Here is a 24993-nt window from a genome sequence, read left to right on the forward strand (position 1 = left end):
TGTTGTGTGCAAATTGACTGTGGTGCTCGCCTACAGAATACACAGTCACTATACTTTATAGTAAATCCTGTCATAGATTTGAGACGTTCAATGATGTGATAAGGAGCTATATCAAATGCATGGATTATCATTTATTCTTAATGCAAGAAAGAAAGCTGCAATTCTTTCAATTTCAGTTCGAAGCTGGATTTCAGCTTTAAGCCTGTTGTACAATAGACCCAAGTTGTTTTATCACTCCTGTACAACAGATAATTTAGGATATTAGAATCCTTCAATTAATTTGATCCATTATTTAACACTCACTTTCAAGAATTATGTTGAACCAAAGTTTTTATTAGAATTGCACTCTCTTACGATCTTCATTGCAAACTAGTATTTTTCTATAATTGTTCAATAGTAATAGAGCTGAAGTTTCAAGCTGTTTGTCTAACACGTAGCCAGCTGTTTTTGAAAACATAATCCATTCTTAGTTATTCGAATTCATCTTTATGTCACCCTGGACTGTGCACTGTTTGCATAAGAGCATGGGTGAATGCAGCTTAGCATGTGCTAATAACATTCTATAACCAGTCTTGAGGAATCATTTAAGAAGTTGCAATGACTTTCAGTTATCATTTGTGCCCTTTCTTACCCTCCCCTTAAGGAGCAGTTCAGTAAGTAACTGGCTGACTGCCTTTCACTCCTAAATTAGAGCTGGGCCATTTAGGAGTGAAGTTAGGAAGCAAGTTTTCACCTAAAGGGTAGTGGAAATCTGGAGCTATCACGCCCAAAAGGCTGAGGATGCTGAATCCATTCACATTTTCAAGACTGAGGTGGATAGATATTTGTTAGGTCAGGGTATCAAGGGATATGGGGCAAGGGCCCACAAAATACACAATCAATTCACTTTACAGTATATTCTGTGAAGCGCTTTGTAGAAGACATGAAAAGCTTTATGTCAAATATAAGGATTATTATTTATCATTATAAGGGCAGGTAATTGGAGTTGAAGTACAGATCAGCCATGATCTCGTAGAATGGTGTAACAGGCTTGAGGTGCTGAAAAGCCTTCTCCTGTTTCTATGCTAAGATTAGAAACCAATTGTGTAGAGAATCCCACTGTGTGGCACAGAGAGTGAAACCCAATGCTGGGTGTCAGTCTGCTTGGCCTGCTTGGAGTCATACGGGATCCACTTGAACTGGCCTTTATATTTATCATTGAAATGACAGAAGAATACATTTTTTTTACATGCAACTACCAATTTCCTGTGAAAAAGGCTTTCATTGTTGGAACTGACAATGCATTTTTTAAAAAGGATTTTCAGCAATGGAGGAAGTTGTGACTTTGAAACAACCATTTTCTTCCCACAAATGAAATGAGACGAAACTTTTAAGTTTTTTTTATTCCTCCAGTTTGTACAATGAAACATGATGCAGCCAGTTTTTTACTGTTACAATAAGCTTCATTTGTTCTTTCATTTCTTGTAAATTGAAATGAGTTTGCTTTATGGGACAATACCTCAAACTGTGGTTAACTTGGCAAAGGTAAATTATTGGGGATTGTACAAAGCAAAGTAATCCAGACAAATTTGTCTGGGCATTGTGCTCTTTATTGTGTGGACCAATTGTACAATAAAACTCATAAGTCATATGAGCCAGGACCGTAACATTTAATATGGCTTATGTGAAGTCCGAGTTGCAGACAAACTATAAATCGTATAAATCCGATTTAATCAATAATAATAATCCTTGCATTTGATATAGCGCCTTATCCTGTAGGTCAGTGGTTAGAGCACTCGCCTCGCAAGCGAGAGATCTGGGTTAAATTCATGGCAGATTGAAATGCTGGCCGAGTATCCTTACTCCATACGCCTCTGTTTACATAAGTAGGAACCCGGTTGTTAGTCAATTGGCAGATCGCTTTTACGGGGGTAATAATTCCTGCAAAGGAAAAAATAATAATTGGTCACTTCAATCCACAACTCTTTGTGGGACACTGCTGTGCGCAATTGGCTGCCACATTTCGCCCACAAAATATACAGTCAATTCACTTCACAGTATATACGTGGGAGTTTGTCACTGCAGCCTGTAAGTGCACATGGGGTGATGGGTCAAGATTACATTTCCTGCAATACACTGCATCTTGACCCGTCACTGCATGCTCTCTTACCAGCAAGCATTGGAATCACATTGAGTTGCGAGAAATTAAGTTCTTCTGCCCATACGGCGACGGATCAAGCCTATGTTTCTCACGATTCAATGCAGTTGATAAATGCGGGATTAATGGAGAATAGAGGGGAGTTGTTACAAGTTAGGAGGTGATTAATATGATTAATGCAAAGAAATCTAAGTGGTTTTGATCGGAGACTCAACGGGACTTGATAAATATACGAATTGGTCGATTATGCGATTGACAAAGATAAATCTTATGAAAATTTTACTGTAGTTTGTCTTGTATGCATAGTCTACATTGCATTTTATGTTGCAAAATAAAACTATTTTTCAGGTTACACGGGTAGTATTGTTGTGGGTAAACAATCACTTCAATGACTTTGAAGGAGATTCTGCAATGACGAATTTTCTAGAAGAATTTGAAAATAATTTGGAGCGAGAAGTGAGTTGACATATATATTGCTGCATTCTATTTTCAAGGTAGTTTTCCTCATTTCATTCTAAAATACCCAATTTTAATTAAAATGATTACAAGAATGGGTGTTTTTGTGCACATTATACAGAAAATGGGTGGCCACCTCAGACTGTTAAACATCGCCTGTGCAGCCAAGGCCAAGCGGAGACTTGTAACTCTAATGAAGCCATCACGTGAAGCCCCTTTGCCATTTATTCTGCTTGGAGGCAGTGAAAAAGGATTTGGGATTTTCATGGACAGTGTGGAGCCTGGTAGCAAAGCTGTCGAAGCTGGATTGAAACGCGGTGATCAGGTTTGAGCAATATACGACAAAATATATACATAGGTATGGACATTGACAAACATCCACACCCAGATCTGTTGTCTGTGGAACAGTGTCATTTTCTGGAATTTAGTCTCTTGCATACACAGTTCCAATTCAGAAATACATGGTTTCTTGAACATGCATTATTACACTAATAAGTTTGCAATCAACCCATTTGCGCCTAGTGCACTTTCACCAGGTAAAATAATCTTTTTTTAAAAAAACACAAGTCATTCACATAACATCTTGTCACAATTTTTGTAGTGGGTGAAAAGAAAAATAACATAGAAGCATTATATTATGAGAATTATAAGTTACTCCAGTGAAACAATTCTGTGGTGCTGCATCACAGGTCATTCTATCTGATCTTTACTCTTCTATCTAGATTTTTCTATCTTTACTCTTACAGTTGTCCTGTTCATTAAAAAGAATCACGAACCAAAATGTAACATTTATAAATGAAGAGACCTGACACAGCCATGGGCCTTTCACTCAATTTCTTTTCATAGCAACTACTTTGAAGATATGGCACTTGTGCATCCTTTCCAGTGACTGGATGTCAGAAACTGCAGTGATTCTGACTTTTTTCATTGGAAAATGTATGTTTGTTACAATATGTCATGGCCAGTCACGTAATTTGATACATTTCTCAATTTGAGATGGCTGAATATCACCATAGTGCAACTTTGTTGCTCTATGAGTTTTTCCAATCAGTTTTACTTTTATCATATAAAAGTTGGCCACCATGACTTATGTTCTGTGTACTAACAATCGTTACAAGATACAAGATACTAGACATAGTACGTGTAAGTTCATTTTTTATCATTTCAAATGACATACTTTTTTCTCCCAATTAATCTGTGACAGTTTATCACAATTTTCTGTTGTAACAGTATTGTGGGATTCTTAGAAATGTTTAAGCTCAAATCAGGAATGAATGATGATTATCTTGTTTTTCAGATAATGGAAGTTAACGGACAGAATTTTGAGAATATTCAGCTATCAAAAGCCTTGGAAATTCTTAGGAACAATACTCATTTGTCTATCACTGTGAAAACAAACTTATTTGGTAGGTTTCAGATTTCAACATATTCGATACTTTAATTGGGAAGGGAAAATGTTATGGGACAGAAACTGCACTGTCCTTGTGCCAACCAAGATGTGCGGTGAGTTAAAACAGCCACTTCACCTCTGATGCTTGAATTCAATTCAGTCTGGATTGATGGAGTGAAGATTCTCATTTAAAGGGTTACACATGAACTAAGTTTAGTCTGAAAATAATTTCCTATACATCCGCAGCACAAAACTGCCCTTGGCAATATTTGGCTATCTTACTATTTTACAACATATTTGGAGGGATGAATTGAATGCCTTATGCTTTCATGAATGAACAACCATCAAATTTATAACTTAATTCAAAAGGTTTTCATCAGTGGAGCCAACATTGCATTCAACACGCAATGTTCTTTATAATTATTACAGAATTTGGCTGCGGTTGGATTAATGGCAATCATAAATTAGACACAATGTCTTTTGAGGTGTAGGTTGCTCATGATGTGCAATAAATGCTTCTAGCTTCTGATTATGTTGGCTGTGAAGATTCTACAATTTATAGCTGGAATCACTTATGCAATGAATATCTTTTAAATCTGAGAAGACGTCTCTTTGGTTATGGATATTTAAAAGTATTTCTATGTAATGCCTCCCATGCAGTATTTAAAGAGCTTCTGGTCAGATTAACAGAAGAGAAGAGGAACGGCTCTCCTCACCTACCAAAAATTGGTGACAAGAAAGGAAGTCGTTACTCCATCCCAGATCTTGCTGTGGATGTTGAACATGTAATGGGATTAGATAAAGCAAACAAGAAAGCAAAAGCTAACACTGTGGCAGGACGCAACAAACTGAAGAAAATACTGGACAAGACTCGAATCAGCATCCTTCCACAAAAACCATATAAGTGAGTGACTTTAGTAAAAAATTTAGAAGTGATTGTGTTTGTATGTACATTTAATAATAATAATAATAATCCTTGCATTTGATATAGCGCTTTTCACGTCGGGAGGACGTCCCACAGCGCTTCACAGAACATACTGCAAAGTGAATTGACTGTATATTTGTGGGCGAACGCGGCAGCCAATTGCGCACAGCAATGTCCCACAAACAGTCGTAGATTGAAAATGACCAATTAATTATTGTTTTTGGTTTTTGGAGGGATTATTATTAGGCTCTGTGTGGAGTAAGGAAACTTGCCCAAGGTTTCACCCTCTGCCTGGAATTGAACTCAGGTCTCTCACTTGCAAAGCGAGTGCTCTAACCACTGAGCTACAGGACTCCACTGTAGGACTCCACTCCATTTGCTCTATGGTTGGCTCAGTCAAGATTACTCAGTAGAGTATCATTGAGATATCAAGTTTGTTTAGAAATACAATATTCAATTTGCTCTGTGAGGAACGTCTGATTATTTCCAAGTAAGAAGAAACTGGATTCTGGACTATTCTTGTATATCAGACATCAGTCTTGTTTCAAATCAATTACATTTTCATGAAGAAAACTGCAAAGGCTACTTTTTAACATTTCTGTTGGGTTTTGTAAGTTATCTTTCTTCTCTGCATCATTGTCAATCAACTTGGGAATCTTCTACATTTGTATCAAATTCACTGACCCATCTATAATTGGAGCTCCATTACAATGCAGTAGAGAGCTATACGATCACAACCAGTGGTATATCTGAGCTTAGTTCTTTGTCACGCTTCTATATTCACTGCTTGTTCAGAAAGAAAATAACATTAACAGCAACTTGATGACACGAGAATTAGCCAGTTTGGCTTCCCACACACCCGCCAGTGTTTTGCAGTAATTGAAATACCAAGCGTGGTTTGGATTTGTAGGTGTTGGTGTCTGCAACTATAAGCAAACCTGTTATAATGAAGTGAAATATAACAGGGTTCTATCTGTATGTCATGGATGTAACACAAACATTATTCATTACAACAACATTTGCATTTGGTGTAACACCTTCACGTAGGCAGGATGTTTCTAAACTACTTTATAAGATATACTACAAAGTGGAGTAATTGCGTGTGGGTGAATTTACAATGTACAGTGAAATATAAAAGAAATCCTGTAGCATTGTTTAAACACTGTTTCCAACTTTGCCACAGGAGGAACGAAAGGCTGCTTTCATTCTCCATAGCCTATTGCCAAAAGGCCCTCAATTATAGATTCACAATAATTGTGGACGTTTGGTGACTGTTACCACACACTATTTGATAAATGCAGGATAACATAGAATATGTTCAAAGGCAGTAACACATTAAGGTGTTCACAAATAGTAAGATCAAATCTTTAGTGGTTTATCAATATCCTCTGAATCCTAAGATGTGTTTTTACTTTGAGATGCATTCCTACATACTTAAATATTAATGTCTGCGCATGCTATTTTATTAAATTAATTTATGTAATAAGCTCCTGTAGCCAGACACCCTCCGATCATGTTACTTAACTCCAGTGAATTGATTTTTATTATTTCACTACCCTTTATACTTAATTTCTTCAGTTTTTTTCCCGTTGTATCCTGCCATGTATAGTTGTACAGCACAAAGTGAACTCAAAAGGCATCAGTTTGTACCACTTTCAAGTAATTACTATACAATTCAACACAATCATTATATCAATGGTGATTTTTGAGTACAATATTTGTTTTTGTGAAAGAAAAGACCTATCAGACTGCTAATGATTATGAGTTGCATGCCCACTTTAATTTACAGATTAATTAGCAAACCCATCTGCCTCATTGCCAAAATTAGAAATACTTATATGGAGCTTTTATACATTGTAGAATAGTTATTAAAGATAGTGTCGGTATTTAATAAAATGACTCTGTAACCTGGGATATAGTAGTTTCAGTCAAATCTTAATGAATCATATCATTAATTTATCTGAGCGAGTTGATAGCACATTAACCTACAAATTTCTAGGTGACCTGTTTTTCTTCTTAATTAAAGTTATGTATTCAAGTGGTAAATCTCACCATTGAGAAGTTCCTTTCTTATCATTATCATTAGAGTAAGTACTCAGAATATTACCTTCATGAGCTTAATGCTATAGGTTTTCACTTCTGCACATACAGACTTACTTCTGAATTCAGCCTACAACAGACAATTCATGTTGTATATCAATTGCTTTGAGATTGGTCAGATTGTGATTTTCCAGTTCTGTACATTTTTCTGTCTCCAAAACTTATTAGACATTATTTTTCTCTTTTCATAGGGCTATCAATGGTACAAAATGACTCCCAGGTTGAGACAGAGATGTTAAGGGGACCTATGGAAAATGTTTTTGACGAATCTTTCTGATTTGTTCACAAATAAATATTACAACATAAATAACATAAACATTCTTCATTGAATCACCACTCATTTTTCTTCATCTCCTTTCCTAACCATGTGACTACTTGTTAGGGGTAGTTATCCTTGAGTACTTTGCCATAAGTAACCAATCTTCATATGTAAATCTTGATTGTGATTGTCAGCAGGCAATTCAGCTTTGGGGTGGGGAGAATAAATGAGCCCAAAATCGTGCCCTTGAATGATATTCACACACAATGCAAAATGTGTCATTGGGATAATGACTTTAAATAAAAACGCTATCAGATAAAATTTCCCTTGCTAATACTGGGCCCTGAAGACAATTATATATCATCTAACTAAATCAGCATGGAGCAGAGATCAAATCCAGAATATTTCCGGTCAAGGTGGCAGAGCTTTTTACTGGAACTCGCCGAGTCATTTGAGGAGCTCGTTTTAGAGAGAATTAAATCTACATTTTGGATCCCAGGAAGTAGGAGGCAGAACTAAACTTTTAAAGTAATTTATGAAGGGGGCTTTATTAATATCATATGCTGTTGTTAACTTGATCTGGTTTTATTTCTATTCAGGGAGTACAATAAAAATACAGTGCCAAGTACATTTTCTCTCTTAGTGCCACACACTAATCAATTTCTGTCTCCAAACATCACAACTTGGTGACTATTAATATCTTCCGATCAATCACCCAAAACGTTCATCTGATAATAGATGGTATATTTTCACCCAGTGTGGGCCTCAGAGCTTTTTTTATTGCTTTTCTCTCATTGAGCATCAAAACAGTTGTTTGTTCCTGCCTCTGGCAACTGATTTTCTTAATTAATATCCAATGAGTTTTGATCTCTGGTCTCTCATCTATTTTTTCTAGTGCTAAACATTTACCATTTTTATAAAATACAATATTTACATTTGATGTAGTGAGATCATAGTAAGTTACTTTAACTATGGTAACGATTTTTTTAAAGTTACAAGTTATTGATACGTTAAGAGTTTCAGTGAGTCACAACACACATTTGTGCTGCATCTTTGGCACTTAATTCCTTTCATGCACATGAAGTGTCCCATCTCAACGTTACCAAAAATACAGTTTCAATGCCGAACCAATTAGCTAAACCTAAATTGGGGTAAAGTAGGTGAATCCAGCAGTTTAACCAGCTAAGTATGATGAAATAGTTCAGAAGTCCTTGTTAAACCATAGACTTTGAAAACGAACTTAGTAACCACACTATTTGCTTCAAGTTCAGTCACTAACTATTTTATAAAACAATTGTAGGACCTCTATAGGGCTTGAGTGAACAAAAGCGCTTTTCTGATGTTCCCCCTGACTTCATCTTTTTGTAAAGTGGTGAGTTGTTTAGTAGCATCAACCTTCTGTTTCATCAGACAAGTGGCCACTCTTCATATTTAAGCCTAGACACCAAGCAATAGGAAGCCCTTGCCTCCCCACACACACCTGGCTCCCACTGCCATTTCAAGAACAACAACATTGTAATAATTTTTAAAGGATTTATTTTTACTGATCCGGATACGAATATTTGCTGTTTGGAAAATCTTGAATTCCTGTCAAAATATGTCAACACTAAACAAGAGGCACACAAGTCTATTATGCACCATGTGTAAATGCAGGTATATTATGTGTAAATCAGTTCATGTGCATGAGAGGAATTAAATTGCCCACAATAGTGTAATTAACCAATAAAAAGATTGGTAGTTAATAGCAAAATGGATACATCATTTTCATTAATTAATTACGTTGACTGTAATTCCCTCTGTAAATGTGTTTACAAGCCTGTTGAATAATAGCCTCTATTGTCTCTTAAACTTGCCATGTCTTACTGATACGTTCTTTGCAATACAATACTATAAGACAAGGTAATAGACACTGTGCCTATATAATTATCTAAACATGGATCAAAAGGTACAAGCTTATAGAGGTTTCAAGGAAGTAAATGTTGGGTTGTGAATAATAAAACAATTTTGCATTTTTGCCTTCTGCAGTGATATTGGGATTGGCCAGTCTCAGGATGATAGCATAGTAGGGTTAAAGAAGTCCGGACAAATTGCACCTGCATTGCCGGTAAGCGGCACCTTATCCTCCAGCAATCCTGATCTGCTACAGTCCCATCAACGCATTCTTGATTTTAACACCACTCCAGGTGAGTGTCAATATGTTTTCAAGCTGATATTAGAATCAATTTGATTGCTCTGTAAAGGGGTATTTATTCATTCCTGAGTTTGTTTTAAAGATGGGGATGAGATGGTGTAGACTATTCTCCTTGGGTAGAGGTAAGTGAGGTCTCCTTGGAGCTGAACTGACAGCATAGTAGGGTTAAAGAAGTCCGGACAAATTGCATCTGCATTGCCTGTAAGTGGCACCTTATCCTCCAGCAACCAGTACCTTATTCCAATACTTTCTGGAATTAGGTAAGCATGGAGAGGGTGCGCATTCCATTCCAGCAATCTATCTCTAGGATTTCCATGTGCAGGTGGGATGCATGGAAATCTCAACTTGGTTTTAAGCATGGAGATGGGATTCCGCTTGTGTCAGACACCCAGCTGACCCCCAAAAATGCTGCAGGCTCAGAAAGTTATTGTCTAGTATACAGAAAGTTATTGTTCATCAACTGTTTATTATTGGCTAAACACAGATTATTAATGAGCACTTCTTAGATTAAGAAACACCCAAAGGACAATATTATATGCAATAAAAACCATATTATCCTTCATGTATTATACATTAACATAAGAAAAATATCATCATACATTATATAAAGTTTGAAAACTCTATAGAAGTTCAGTTTTATTCCATGTTTGTTGCTTGGAGCTTTTTTAAAAGCAATTTTAGATTTGCGGGTGAGTACATCAGTGATATAGATTTAAAGGTACTATGTTAACCATAACGTAACAGTTAATCATTTCAAGCATACTTTGAGTGGTAGTGAGTTAGAACCCTGCCTTTAATTTCTGAAATCCACTGAGTCTGATGGGATGACAGATTGTTTGCCTTGTAGGGTTTTATATGAAAAAGTGTTTGAGGGTGGATCCTTTGGCAGGATCTTTAGAGCACAAATAGCCAAATTGTGTAATGCTACTTATACTGCTTGTATACTATGAGTTAGCCTTCTGACAAAAGCTTGCCTCTGTAACCAAATTGTAAAGAAAAATAGCTGGATTTCCGAGTGCCAAATTTGGTCGATCCCTTTATGGAGTCTGATTTCTTGTTACTTTTGCGTAGAGGAGAGCCAACTATGTTTTGAAAAGGGTCTAGAGATCCAGTAATTGTCTGCACATACGTGGTGATAAGTGCGTGTTAGATGACCTTGTTCATGCACAAAGTTGGAAATTTATTTTGTTTTAAGCAATCTTCAACCCCCTAAATAACAACAGCAGACTTGGGGTGGGGGAGGGGTGGGGGGAATCCAGGAGCAAAGATGCCTGACACTTGCTATTTCAGTAACAGATTGTGATAATTAACACAAGGTCATCTGACATCATTGAGCTACTTACACAATGTTCCGTTGTGTGCAAAATGTCATGTCTCTGAGGAACTGCAGAGGGACAGATCAGGTGTGAACCGACAGTGTTGAACCTGCAGTTCGTGCTGCTGGAGCTGCAATGTAAAAGCAGCATTAGAAAGGCTAGAGTAGGAATCGAAAAATTCACTTCCCTGAGTTGTTGGTGGTGTATTAGAGTTGGAATGAGCATTATTCTACAATTAATCGTACCTAGGATTGCTGGATACTGATATTAGTTAAAATGTACAAATATATATCGCTGAGAATCATCATCTTAATAAGACACAAAAAATGCTTTTTAAAGGGGGGATAGCAGCTTTTTGAATAACTGAAGACATACTAATCTTTAATTTTATGCATCTGAGTCGTTAACATCTTAATTCCACATGTTAAGAAACAGAATTATTGCCAGACTATGGTGAAGAGTGGCCTTAATTTAAAACTAATATTTTAAATGAAATGTGGTGGAATCCAGTACAAGGGGGCATCATCTTAAAATTAGAGCTAGGCCATTTAGGAGTGAAATCAGGAGTTGTTTTTTCACCCAAAGGGTAGTGGAAATCTGGAATGCTCTTCCCCAAAAGGCTGTGGATAATGGAGCCATTCACATTTTCAAGACTGAAGTGGATAGAAAGGGATATGGGGCAAGGGTGGGTAATTGGAGTTGAGATACAGATCAGCCATGATCTTATAGAATGGTGGAGCAGGCTCAAGGGGCTAAATGGTCTATTCCTGTTTCTATGATATTCATCGGAGGGTCTTTGTGCTCACATTACAATAAAATACAATTCTGTAAAGAATCCTTCTTTCTCAATGAAAAAAATTTCCAATGGTCTTGTGCAGTTGCTGCTCAAGGCACGTTTTGTACAGAACTCCAGCTCAATCCGGCTCAATGAGGGTGCATCATTTTGTAGAGAACATGGTGAAAACACTATGGTGTTATTTTCAGCCTATGACTTTATCATGCAAAGTCCAGCTCAGACCACCCATCCTTTGGGGCTTTGACTTGTATGCTGAGGGCTCCTGGGACTGGTCAGCCCCACCCAGTTCTTCTGACAAGCCAGGCTTATGAGCAGTGACTTACGAGTATTGCAGCCATAGAAGGCTCACTCAATTGTAACATTAATTTGCCAAGCATGTGACCTTGAAGTCAGCTCAACTACAGAGACTCCACATACACCCACCCCTTCATGAATTGGGCAGCCTAAATTTCATCTGTACAAATAACCTCCGAGTAAGCTCTCTCTCACCCACCGCCCTGGGCTCCCAGTCAGTTGTGTGAAGTGCTTTGAGGCATCCTCCCTTCAAGAAAGGCTCTATATAAATGTAAGTTGTTATTGTAAGTTCCTCCCAAGTAATCTATTTAAGTATTTTACCAATAGTTATTCTGTAGATCCTGCATACTTGCAGCTTTACAGTACTGTCTTTATACACATATGATATTCTATACTTATATTTGCAGATCGTTCATGTCAAATTTCAGTGCTTGCAGTGAAACTATAAAATGCAGATAGGATTGGCATTATATTTGTAGAAAACATGGTATTTTTCAATTTAAATGCTTCTTTTATGTATCCAAATGACATGGACCTATGTAATAAAAGAGAAATAATCAATTTCAGGTCTTTAAATTTCATTTGCTATGGTGCTTTTGGCTACTTGAAGCAATAAGAACCTTGCAATGACAAAATTTTAATTTATTCTTTAGTTCAGATGTCTCTTTGCTTTTAAGATTAGGTCATAAATATTCATTGATTTTTAAACATTTCAGTGCAGTTCCTTTTGATTGCTTTTAGGAAACCGTAGCTCTGAACTATGATCGTTCAAATTTCTAACTGAACAATTGTTGTGAAAAGTCTTCATGTCATTACTGCATAATCTGGGGAAATAACTTCCTAAATTATTTTATTTATTCTTAAAGTAATCTGTTAGTATTGTAGTTAGTGGTGAGTCCTTCAATGTCAGTGGTCTCTCCCTCCCCGGTCTCTTTCTCGCTCTCTAAAACCTCTTTGCCTCGCTCATTTTAAAATGGTCTTATTCTACTGGTTCTGCGTGTACAAGAGCATCTGGACTCTGCATTAGCACCCCTTTTAATATGGAGCCAATGCAGAGTCCAGATGAACTTGTACACACAGACCTAGTAGAATAAGATAATTTGAAGGTGAGCGAGGCAACAAGATTTAGGTAGTGAGAAAGAGAAGTGGAGGTTGAACCACTACACTTCTGACAGATTATTTTAAGAATAAATAAAATAACTTAGGAACTTATTTCCCCAGATTATGTAGTAGGGAATAGTGAACTGTTTTGTTTATTCCATTCATAAAGGACCATTACCTTACTCGTTCAGATCCTCGGATCTTACTCACTGGTGAACTAAACTGGATCTCCATTGTCTTGCATTGTGTAAAAGAGCACTCAAACTAGTGGATTGAATTTTGCTAAATTTTTGCAAAAAGCCGAGAATTTCAAAGTACAAGGCACAACAAATATTTACTTTTCTTTCCTATTCCCCCAGGTGCAAGCGTTTATAGTGAGTATCCTAGCATAAGTGTGCTTTAACGTTATTGTGCTCCGGGCAATGCAATGCTTGCTTTTAGCCCACAGTGGATCTAAAGTTCCATATTTAATCCTTCTTATCTCTTTTCGCTGCTTCACATTTTGTTATGATTGTTTCCTTCAGTTCAGCATTTGGTTGCACAAGAGTGGATGTTTCTTTGCTGTAGGAATTTGGAAGGGAAATGTAAAAAGCTGAAACAGACCAAAAATAGTGGCGTGTTAAAACTTAAATCCAGTGTTATCTGGTTGAGAGAAAACTGGCCGCCTAAACTGTCCTTATATCATCATTCAGTTGTCAATGCTGCCTTCAAAGAATCTATTGCAATGACAAGTAGCTTGTTGGACACGTGTGCATTGAGAAATTCCACATGCTGTAAGATATTGCATGTGGTGCTGACCACATTTGTTCCTTTTTCCAGGGAAGTAGGGAGAATGTGGAAATAGAAGTTTTTAAATATTGATTCTTTTTTTAAATATTCAGTAATCTAACCATTTTGATAGATTAGTTGCAAATTCATATCCTATGAATGGAAGTGTTTATTTTCTTACAGTGATATCTATCTATTGTATAATTGGTGCAGTCAGTCATCATCACCTAACTTATATTAAAAATATTCAGAAAATTCAATCTACTTCACTGTATTAGTGTTGTTAATTAACTAACCAGATACAGTATACTGTAATTCGTTAAGAACACACGTCTTCCATTGAAAATGGTATGAGATTTTAAGACAACACAAAGGACAATGAAATAGTGGTTTATTGGGCTCTGTTACTGTTGCGAAAGGGAAATGTAAATCACTTATTTATGTCCACGTGAATTATTTCCCTTTAACACACCATTCTAATCCTTTTGGGAATGCAGCAGCACAGCTTTGTTTTAGGTATGGCACCAAGGTTCAATCTCAATTCTTCTCCAATATTAAATGTCTGTAGTAAAAGGCTTTGGTGGCCTACATTTATTTCCCACTGGACATCATTCCACAGCTCTGCTGCTCTGAATTTGGTACAAGCTAGTGCAGTACTCAACTAAGAACCTATGAGATAAAAAGACTGCATGTGGTGAGGAAAAACTAGAGCTTTAGAATCTTTTAGGAAAGCTGGTAGAAGGGGAGCTGTACTTTGCATGTGATCTTTGTAATGCACAGTTAAAAATGATTGGAGCTATAATTGGGTGAAAAGTATAGTGCCATGAGAATATTGACCTATAAATAAGATTAATTGTTTTAACTTTGTCAAGTTGTTTAATATCAGTTCTTTGTTACCTACATTATACAGGAGCATAAATAACTTGCTCTCCATCATGCTACCTTGTAAAGACCAAAACTCCTCCAAAAATCAGAAGTTACTGAATTTTGACGTGTTACATAACTCATGCAAGCTTGTTTGTGTCCCACACAATAAGACATCTCAAAATTGAGGGAACATCATCTTGACCTTTTTATCGTTTTACTAACTGTTTCCTGCCTCAATCTTTCATCTTAATGAGCATTCCTGCAAAATATAAAAAAGTGCTTTGATCGCTTTTAAAAGTATTGCTAAAATAAAAAAAAGAAGGATTTAATTTTTCGGTCGAATATCTCAAGATGATGAACAACATTATGTTCACGAACCCATGGTTGATTTTTAAAGTCTTGTTTCAACCTACCCTTAACTGGACAATATACTGTATATGTTTTGTCTCAGATTAGAATGTTCTTGCCTACATTTAGGAAAGAAATGGTTTGGTAAGGGAAATGATTCATGGCAAAGGTAACTTTTTGCTTGCAACCAGTCCAGTCAGTATTATACGAGTAGATACGAAGAAATTGCAATTTGTAATGGATCAGCTATCAGCTGTTTTCAGGTTGAATGAACACGATTAAATTAACATTCTCTAACCTTACTTAGCACATTCGCACTTGCTATTTTGTGCCTCTAACTGGCGAGCTGACCAGGTCTTTGTCATTGTGTTCTTTGTGTAAGTTGCTTTACTAATGAGCACATACAAATGTTGAATCTTCACACTGAAGAAATTTGAATTTGTTCCCCACTTATTTTAAAAAGCTGTTTTGCTTTTTGAACAGATTTGCCAGATCAGGTTTTACGAGTTTTCAAGGCAGACCAACAAAGTCGCTACATAATGATCAGCAGAGATACCACCGCAAAGGAAGTAGTAATTCAGGCGCTTCGAGAATTTGCAGTGACTGCTTCTTCGGAATCCTACTCCCTGTGTGAAGTTTCAGTCACTCCTGAAGGTGTCATCAAACAGAAGCGGCTCCCAGATCAGCTATCAAAGCTCGCAGACCGAATTCAGCTTAGTGGCAGGTATGTTTGGAACTGAAAATTCAGAAGCGTGCTAGTGAAGATAAACTGCCCTTATCCTCGGGCAGGTTAGGAAAAGTTTGAATGGGAAGCATTCGGTCTGCAGTTTTGTTTGTTGCATTGTTTACATGCCTAATGCATATTGCATATTTGATTGCCAACCCAGTCAAATCCTGTGACTGAAGTATATTTTTCAAATTATTTTTTGCCCCATCTTTTAATTTGATGTTTTCTCCCATTATTTGTCGCTCTGGCTCAGCCTCAAAGGTAAGCACCATTCCCTGGTTGCTGCCCTTTGACAATGATATGCTTGAGTCGACAACTGAAACATGGATCAAAGCAGATTGAGTGAGCTCACTCTAATAGTTTTCCCTCAGGGACTTCCCTGCATACAATTCTACCACAAACAAGTGGTAACTCTGGAGCTTTTGAGATTTTATGTAGTGATTTCTGCCCCTGAATCATACTTTGTGATACCTCAATCACTCCAGAAGGTTTTTATTGAAGATTGCATACTGAATCTAGCTTACTTGTAGAAGAGGAAAAAATACAGAGAGGACATCAAACAATCAAATATATGTGAAACAATATGGTTGATTGTTTTTAGGGGTTGTGAGGCGGAAAGAGAGATTTTGAAACAAGTATTCCAATGTGACTTTAACATATAAAACTGAAAAAATATGGTAGACTTGTTTTAATATTTTGGTTGTATGGGAAAAAGAAAATTATTGAGACAAAACCTTCATACAGAATCATTTGATAGATTAGTCTGTAACCTGATTCATGCCTTACTTTTGCTTGCATCATATAAATAGTATTGTGTTTGACTTTGGCTCGAAATGACCAAGTATAATTTTTTTTACAAGCATTGGTTACTAATTATGGTTTGGGCATTAAAGCAACATTTTTAGAGGCAACAAAGAATGCCTATACTATAGAAGATTATTAATTAAAAAGAAAAACTATTTTAAACATACTTTTTCAATGATATGTTCCTGTTTGTTTTTGCCTTTAAAAGATACTACCTGAAGAATAACATGGAGACAGAGACACTGTGCTCAGATGAAGATGCTCAGGAATTACTCCGGGAAAGTCAAATCTCCCTACTTCAGCTTAGCACAATTGAAGTTGCTACCCAACTCTCTATGAGAAACTTTGAACTGTTTCGTAACATTGAACCCACAGAGTACATAGATGATCTGTTCAAGCTGAAATTAAAAACCGAATGCGTCAGTCTGAAGAAATTTGAGAACATTATCAACCAGGAAACATTTTGGGTTGCAACCGAGATTATCAGAGAGCCAAACCAAATGAAAAGAATGAAGATAATTAAACACTTTATCAAGATAGCGCTACACTGTAGAGAGTGCAAAAACTTTAATTCCATGTTTGCAATTATCAGGTAAAGGGGGGGAAAGCACACAATGGATTAGTCTTATATTTTTTCTTTGTTGCAGATCTTACATTATTTGTTGCAGAATTTGCTGTGCCATTAACCATATTTTTTCCCTGATGTTACTACTCTAGCTCAAGATGATGGTGTACACATCTCTTTTTTAAAAAAGCAGAGCAAAATGATACTTGAGAAATTGAATGATAGCATAGTTGATTGATATTTCATTTGGTTACATACACTAATGAAATGATGGACTGAAATCAAATGTTATGTAGTTTTCAGTGGGGTTGCAACATGGTTTGGATGGTTTTAGAAATTATGTATTTTAGTTGTAAAGTTGAAATATATCTTCTATATTGAATTATCTCTGTTCAAAATAGAGTGTTTTAAAAGACATTGCTGAGCAGAAAAGATTTAAAATGAGGAAAAATATAATGTGGAGAAATCACTCGAAGGCTCTTTTTTTCAACAATCAGAAGAAATTCAAATTATTCTTTTGAAGGACAACTCGTGATTCATTCTAGCAGTGTAGAAAAGTTACGACGGTCTTTTAGAACAATGTAAAAATGGTTTGACACTGGCTCTAAATTTTTGCAGCAAAAAATGTATTTAATTAAACTGAAAATCCCTATAGGCTTCAACAGTTTGGTTGTTTTGCAAGAGCAAATAGCTTATTGAACAGTGCTAAAAAATGACAAACCTTGCATTCAATTTTTCTCTATAAATTTTCCAGCTTTATTTGAATGTTTTCTGATTTTCATTTGAACAGGTAACTTATTTTAATTTGTAAACAATGCAGGATTGTGTGGAATTTGAAAGTGAGGAGATTAAAGAAGAGGAAAGTGAAGGAACAGAGGGTCTAGAAAGGAGGCAACTAATACTCTGAAGATGAAAGCAGAAAGAGCACAGAGAAACATTAGGAAGAATGTGAAAATAAAGAACAGAGAGGCGGATCATTTTGCATGATTTGCACGTGGAATTGACAAAAGACTGAAATGTTGACTCAATATAATTACAGGATGGTCTGTGGCAGAAATAGTGCTTTTTGAGATGACTGCTTTCTTAGGAGCTCATGTTGCTAATTGGACCTGCAACCCAGTGCTAGAAGTACTTAGATCAAAATAAGCCAGTCAGAATCGAATTGTGTAGAATTTGTAACTAATGTACTCATTGTACTAACAAAAGTATGATTACTGAGTATAATTGGAATATCACAGAGCACAAAGGCAGAGTTCTAGCACTTCATATTTATTTGAAACTATCTGTTGAGCCAAATTTTATTCAGGATTCAATATGCCACTGCATTCCTAATGATTTTAAAGGTAAGCTTGGATACCACTCTCCTAATTAGCATTATGTTCTCCAAAAGATAACTTGCTGATGAGGAGTAAAGGAGTTTCAGTTCCCCACTTACCAAACTGTTCTAAATCTGGCAGTGTTTATGCCAGGATGATTTTTCCATCAAAAACAGTGATATTAAGCATCTAATTTGGGGAAATATTTTGCTTTCTTTATTTTAGGGAAAGGGCATTAATATTTCATGAGAGTTTTTCGTGTGATTTTATGTTGAGCGGCAAATAGAAGCTGACCAGTATTAAATATACAGAATACTTAATAATAAGACTCAATTATTCCACCCTGTGATGTTATTAAGCAGACTTTAAAATAAGTATTAATGTGCTGCATTGCTTTGGTTACAATATTAGGAGAATGCCTAGAAATAGTGATGCCACAACTGAAAAATTGTAGGGGTTCAGGATAAATTGGTTAGGGCTGCTAAAGTAAGATTTAAACAAAATATATCCGGTAGCTCAATAATTCAAATCCACTGACTTTGGTGCAGGGCAGTTTTTGATTCAAATCCTGGTTTGTCTAGTCTTCACTCTTTTAGTACTGATCCTTGATGTTTGTGTGCGAATATGTGTGCCTATGTGTATGTAGGTAAACATCTGAACACTTTTCTAAATGTAATCTTGGCCATTCAAGTTATTCTTAAATCTATAACGTAATTCAGAAAAATGTAATATGTGAAAATAGATTTTCAGTTTAGTGAGATATAAAACAGTTTTTAATAAGAAACTGTAGTTGAAATGTAGGAATTTACTTACGTTTGCTTGACATAATTGAGTCATACTAATGTTAACCTTTTTTTAATTTCCTCACAAAATATAGTGGTCTAAATCTTGCCCCAGTGTCACGACTACGAGGTACTTGGGAAAAGCTTCCAAGCAAATATGAGAAGTTATTTCAGGATCTTCAGGATCTCTTTGATCCCTCCAGAAACATGGCTAAATATCGCAATGTTCTCAATAACCAGAATCTACAGCCTCCCATTATTCCTCTTTTCCCTGTCATCAAGAAGGACCTTACATTTCTCCACGAAGGTAGCTCTCTTAAAAACCTGTAAATCAGTCATTGTGCTTCTGTGTTTGCTGTTCACTTACTTGAATATCCGTACTTAGGTGAATTTGAATGCTGCTGCTTGTGGTGGCTTTTCTCCCACCATTTAATTGAATTGGTTTGCTAATTTGCTCATGCACCAAAAACAATTGGAAGCCAGATTTGAGGACCATCTATTTTGACCAGTGTAGTGTTTTATTGTCTCAAAATCGAGCACATACAGAGCATAACAAAAAGGTAATTTGGGCCATTAAGTCCCATCCTATCTCTGTGATCTCCTGAAGTCTAACTCTCCACCCATAACCTCCTCTTTGCCTAGTTTAGCCTGCTCAAAGTCCTCTTACCCACCATTACAACCACCTTGTTCCCATACTCTCCATCAGTCTGCCTCACATCTCTCTAAACTATCAAAACCCTCTTTAAAACCTACCTCCTTGAATGCATTTTGGTTATCTTCCTCCCACCTTAAGTGCTTCAAGACTCTACATGGTATGAAGGGCAATGCAAGTTGTTTCTTTCACTCTGCTCGGCCTCGATCTCTTCAAGTGCTTTTGGTGGTCATCCAGATAAAATCGGTTGTTTATTTCAATGCTGCTTGTGGGACATTGTTATGTGCAAATTGGCTACCAGTCACAACAATATTTCACAGTAAAATCCTGTGAAGCTCTTTGAAATATTGCAATGGCATGATGAAACACTAATTATTGAGTTAATTATTGACCTGTGCCAGCCCCTTCAAAGTTATATTGTTTAATTATTAACTGTCAAAAGACAGATGAAACAAGTCACTAATCGTTAGTCTTTCTTTATTTGTTGAAGTAGAATCTTAAAACTAGGTCCTCCTTCTTGTGGAGCTGTGTGGAGACATGATAATGGTACTGAGCGCTGCAAATTTCTGTCACAATAATTTTCTACAGTGCAAATCCAAAGACCTATGTAAAATAAAGATCCATTTTGCTTTCATCGCTGAAATTGTTTTTCTTCTTTTAGGGAATGATTCCAAGGTGGAAGGTTTGATAAATTTTGAAAAGCTCCGAATGATTGCTAAAGAAATCCGTCATGTTGGCCGCATGGCATCGGTTAATATGGATCCTGCTGTTATGTTCAGGACAAGGTGAGTGCTGTCTGTTCATAGAATAACTGAACACATGATGAGGTAATATGAGCCAACTACAATTGCTCCCTTTGTAGATAATAATGGGTGTAATCTCATCTCAGAAAGGCCCTGTAGCACACTAAAAGACAGATAATGCCCTGAGGATACAAATCATTTTGCTTTCCAATGAACTGACCATACTTATTAAGGTGCTGTGAATGGTAGCATAAACATGTAAGATTTTAAAGTTATGTTTCGAATTCAACTCAGCCGTGAACTTTTCTTTCCTTCCATCCCTCTCCCACGTCAAATAAATATTGTTTCAGCATAGGTAATTTGACACTTTTGAGATCAAAGGTGTCCTTCACACACCAAGCTCCTTCCTGGTCATCCCCACAGGCATTTTGCAGAATGCACATAGACTAAACTACGGGGTGAAATAGTAGAAAGGATGTTGCAAAGATTAGGATGCAGGGACTTTAGAGCCTCTGATTTTTGAGGCAGCACAATGTTTGAGCAAGTACAATCTGCTTGATGTCTGTGACACTGTTGCTGTCTAGTTCTGCCGACACATCCACCTCTGGTACTGCAGGTACAGCCGCACCACCCTAAAGAACAACGGGTGAAGAAGCATAATCAAAACTTCAAACAAGACAGCAAGCTACTGGATCCATCCAGTGCCACAAAGTTCACAGAGATTGGTCCAACCTTGTGCGGTGCCACTGATAAATGCCACTGAGGCAGCGCCAATAAGGTTCCCCATTCTTCAACTAATTTAAAGAGTTGAAGGAGTAAGTTCCACACAAGGCTGAGAAAAAATATTGTAGCTCTGAGATAGTTTGTTAGCCTCGCTAATACAGCAACAATTTCCTTATGTTTTCCTCCTTCACCTAAAATTGAGTTAGAGAGTATGTTGGGGGTGAGCAAGAAAGGTTATTTGTCATTGGGTATTTCATTTTTTGAATTTACGATCCTCTTAACCACCTCTTCTACCTATTGAAAGGACTAATTTACAGAATGAAGTAACAAAAATAAACTGCAGCACTGTTAGTGGGCTGCGGAGATCTGGGAACCATATGGGGAGGGATGTCTTCTTAATTCATGATGTCATTGAGTCAAAATCATTTTTAAGGGAAGCTTTATCTTCATGGGTTCTCCAATGTTTCAATATTTGAGCAGTCCTCAGTTTTTTTTTGTGTGTTTGAGTGGTGCGGGAGAAAGGTCACTGAATTGAACTGTAAAGTTCTACATGGTAGGTGATATTTTATATTCATTGTATTTAAAATGTTTTTAAATGATGATTCAAATGAGATGTTGAGAGATCAAAGTTTCCAGAAATCAGCCTGCCTGGTCGGGAGCTATTTAAGTACTTTTCATAAAAATAGTATGTTGTACCTGCAGTAGGCCCCATTTACTGTCCTCATTTTAAAAAAATTGAAACTCAGATTATAAATTGATCATCTCAATGCAACATTTTAATTATTGTATCATTTCACTTAATTATTGCAGCTTTAAAATAGTCATTTTGTTCACAGAGGGTAAATATTATGACTGGACTGGGGAGTGTTTGAGACTTAATACAATGATCATGGTCACTATTTTGTGTTGTGATGATTGAAGTGACTGGACTGTGTTATGTCCCTTGGCTTCTGTTACTGCATGTCTGAGATCTGGTCTTTTCTGTCTGAGCTTGTGATCTTTCTCTATCTTTCTTTCTATACCCACGCTTCAATATTCATGGCTCTCACTTACAGGAAGAAGAAATGGAGAAGTCTTGGGTAAGTGGTGGTACTGTAGGCAATGAGGACATGTTTTGCTATTTGCATTATTCCTATCTGCTGATTCCCTTTTGCTTCAACATTTTTCAGTTTAACCCATTTGTGTGCTGGCCTCCTGTTGAATGAACTTTACCTACTGACATAAATTTTCATCTAACATTTGCTTAGGCTACTAAGGTCATTTAAAAAAAAAGTTTACAAGCACCATCTTTGGAACCATGAGAGCAGACAGCCCTCTGAAAGTCAAAAATATAATGAAGATTGGAACTGACATTTAAATATGTACATGACAAAGTGGCTTAGAATGGATGTGATTCTGGAAGACATCTGATTTTTTTAAAAAAGTATAAATTCAAATATTTACAAATTAAAATATTGGCATTATTATATTTGTATGAGTAATTAAGTATTACAATTTTACACACTTTCGTGTGCTGGATTTAACTCATGGTTTCATTTATGACTGTGGTGATCCCTAGACTTATAACACTTGACTTTTATAAATACAGAGGAACTGTTATAGCACCATTTGATTGTATGCTGCCATGCTTATAGTGCAGTCTACTGTGGACCCATGATAACTGGAAGATCTGGTACATCTGACTTTCAGCACTGAACTAGCTGGCTTCTCATATTAAATTGGCTAACTTCCAGTTTATCAGGTTGCTGCTGACTTTATTTCCTGGATGGACATCAGCCGTGACCTGCTGAGTTGGAAGTTGGCCATTGTTTCACGCCTCACTTGGCTGATGAGTCATTGGACCCAGCTGACTGCACTATACGTTTTCCCTGTATTTTAACAGAAATGCTATTATATCATGGATATCAAATTAAATTGCATTGGTTAAATTTATATTTGGGCAAGTATTTTTGCATATGTATGCATAATTGTACATTTTTCAATATCGAGGAAAGCTTTGTTCTTAAATAACTGTATTGGGTGGTCGGTGTAGTAGGTGTGATTTTTGAAGTACCAGAGTTGAGTACCTTCGGGTTTTTGACAACAATAACAATAACAACAACTCTGGTACCCTTTAAGTAGGCTAATGTCGTTGAGCATGAAGGCGGGGTTGGACAGCAGGAGAGGAAAGGGAGTGATCATAAGGTGTTCGAGGAAGTAGGTTTTGAGGCAGGACTTTAAGACAGAGATGGGGCCACGAGGAGGCAGGGAATGAGAGAGTGGAACATAGAGCAGCGGCTGGGGGAGACTAGGAGGAGACAGAGAGGCTCGGGTCTGAAAACGTTAACCAAAATGCTCAAGCAGAGATTGTGAGATACTGAGGAAAGAAAGCCAAATGTCGGAAAAGGTGAGCATGGTTTTGTCAGGCTTCTGAGGAGACAGCGGTTATTTGTTTTCCAAATGCAAGTTGTTGTTGTTTCATCTTCCTGTGCAAGGGAAAATATTAGATTTTGTGAGGAGAAAGAGTGGGGTGCATGAATTGCATATCCTTCATCAAATGATGCAAGGCAAAATGGTGAGTGGGGAGGGAGATGGGATATATTTTACATTTCGAAAATAATGTATTGATATTACCAGGACTTATTATAGCTGCTATTTAACATTAGTGTTGCATGAACTTTAATTCTTGCTCCAACCTTCTGACAAAATAGTGGCTTCTATTAAACTTCTGGGCAGAGATGCTTATAGTGGTGACATTTTTGATTGTCAAGTTGGAGCAAGATAGGACTAACTTCAGAGTAGCTGCTGTTGAAAGGATCGGACAGCTGTTCCTCTCTTCCTCCCTCCCATTTCATTCTTCATTTTTATCTGTCTGACACTGGAATGAAGCATGTGGTATTTTGCGCTTGAACAAAGACTGACCTCAATGTGACTTTTGCATGTACCAGTCTTTAACCCCCAAGCTGAAACCAGTGCCATCTGTCTCTTTCCTCCATGGCAGGTCACTTAGCCAGGGCAGTACAAATGCTGCTGTGCTGGATGTGGTGCAAACAGGGGGGCATAAGAAACGGGTCCGCCGCAGCTCATTTCTCAATGCGAAGAAACTCTATGAAGATGCACAGATGGCTCGGAAAGTAAAACAATATCTGGCTAACCTCAATTTGGACATGGATGAAGAAAGCCTGCAGGCCTTATCACTGCAGTGCGAGCCATCCACTAATACACGTGAGTCACAGACTTCGAAAAATCATTTAATTTTGAATATCTAATATATATCTATTTTACATATTATTGCTAAAGCTATTTATCAAAACATTTCTGTTAAAAAGTTATTTGCATGCAATGCTGTAGAGAAAGCTTTTGATTTTTGTTTATAAGCCTTTTCATGATGAAGTATTTAGAAGTATGATGCCATCTTTGATGGCTTAGGGGATAAAGACAATGCCGTTAAATGTAGACTCAAGGTTTGCAGGTTTGAATCATGTTCTTTGTTTAGCTCACTGATCTCAGTTGGGACAACTGAGCTACTAGAATTGACCTCAGTTCCTGTGGGTTAGAAGGGTTAAGGTATTAACGTTCCCAATTTGATTGCTTCTCGGAGATCCCTGCTGGAAGGATATCAGGTGAGGACAGGAAGGATTGGGCATCTGTTCTGATACTGCCTCCCTCCTGCAGAGTCAAATAGTTTACCAACACTTGGAGTTAAGTAATACAATTTGAGCAATGTGCCAGAAGGTGACCAGTGCCTGGACAG

The 24993-nt window shown here is 36.9% G+C and overlaps 1 protein-coding gene across 11 annotated transcripts in view; it reads left to right on the top strand.

Moving 5' to 3' along the window:
• Nucleotides 1–24993, top strand: part of rapgef2b (Rap guanine nucleotide exchange factor 2b) — a 228131-nt gene that overhangs the window by 179732 nt on the left and 23406 nt on the right. For 6 of the 11 annotated variants that reach the window (XM_042337922.1, XM_042337925.1, XM_042337934.1 and 3 more), the window contains 12 exons: nt 2486–2593; nt 2715–2918; nt 3891–3999; nt 4644–4887; nt 9293–9450; nt 13325–13339; nt 15432–15672; nt 16688–17071; nt 19238–19449; nt 20456–20579; nt 22316–22339; nt 24241–24464. In XM_042337922.1, coding sequence (XP_042193856.1) covers nt 2486–2593; nt 2715–2918; nt 3891–3999; nt 4644–4887; nt 9293–9450; nt 13325–13339; nt 15432–15672; nt 16688–17071; nt 19238–19449; nt 20456–20579; nt 22316–22339; nt 24241–24464 — 2047 coding nt within the window. The remainder of the gene's footprint in view (nt 1–2485; nt 2594–2714; nt 2919–3890; nt 4000–4643; nt 4888–9292; nt 9451–13324; nt 13340–15431; nt 15673–16687; nt 17072–19237; nt 19450–20455; nt 20580–22315; nt 22340–24240; nt 24465–24993) is intronic. The other 5 variants (XM_042337927.1, XM_042337943.1, XM_042337955.1 and 2 more) reach the window with 2 other exon arrangements.

This window comes from Callorhinchus milii, unplaced genomic scaffold (genome assembly GCF_018977255.1).
Source record: "Callorhinchus milii isolate IMCB2004 unplaced genomic scaffold, IMCB_Cmil_1.0 Scaffold1, whole genome shotgun sequence".
NCBI lineage: Eukaryota > Metazoa > Chordata > Chondrichthyes > Chimaeriformes > Callorhinchidae > Callorhinchus > Callorhinchus milii.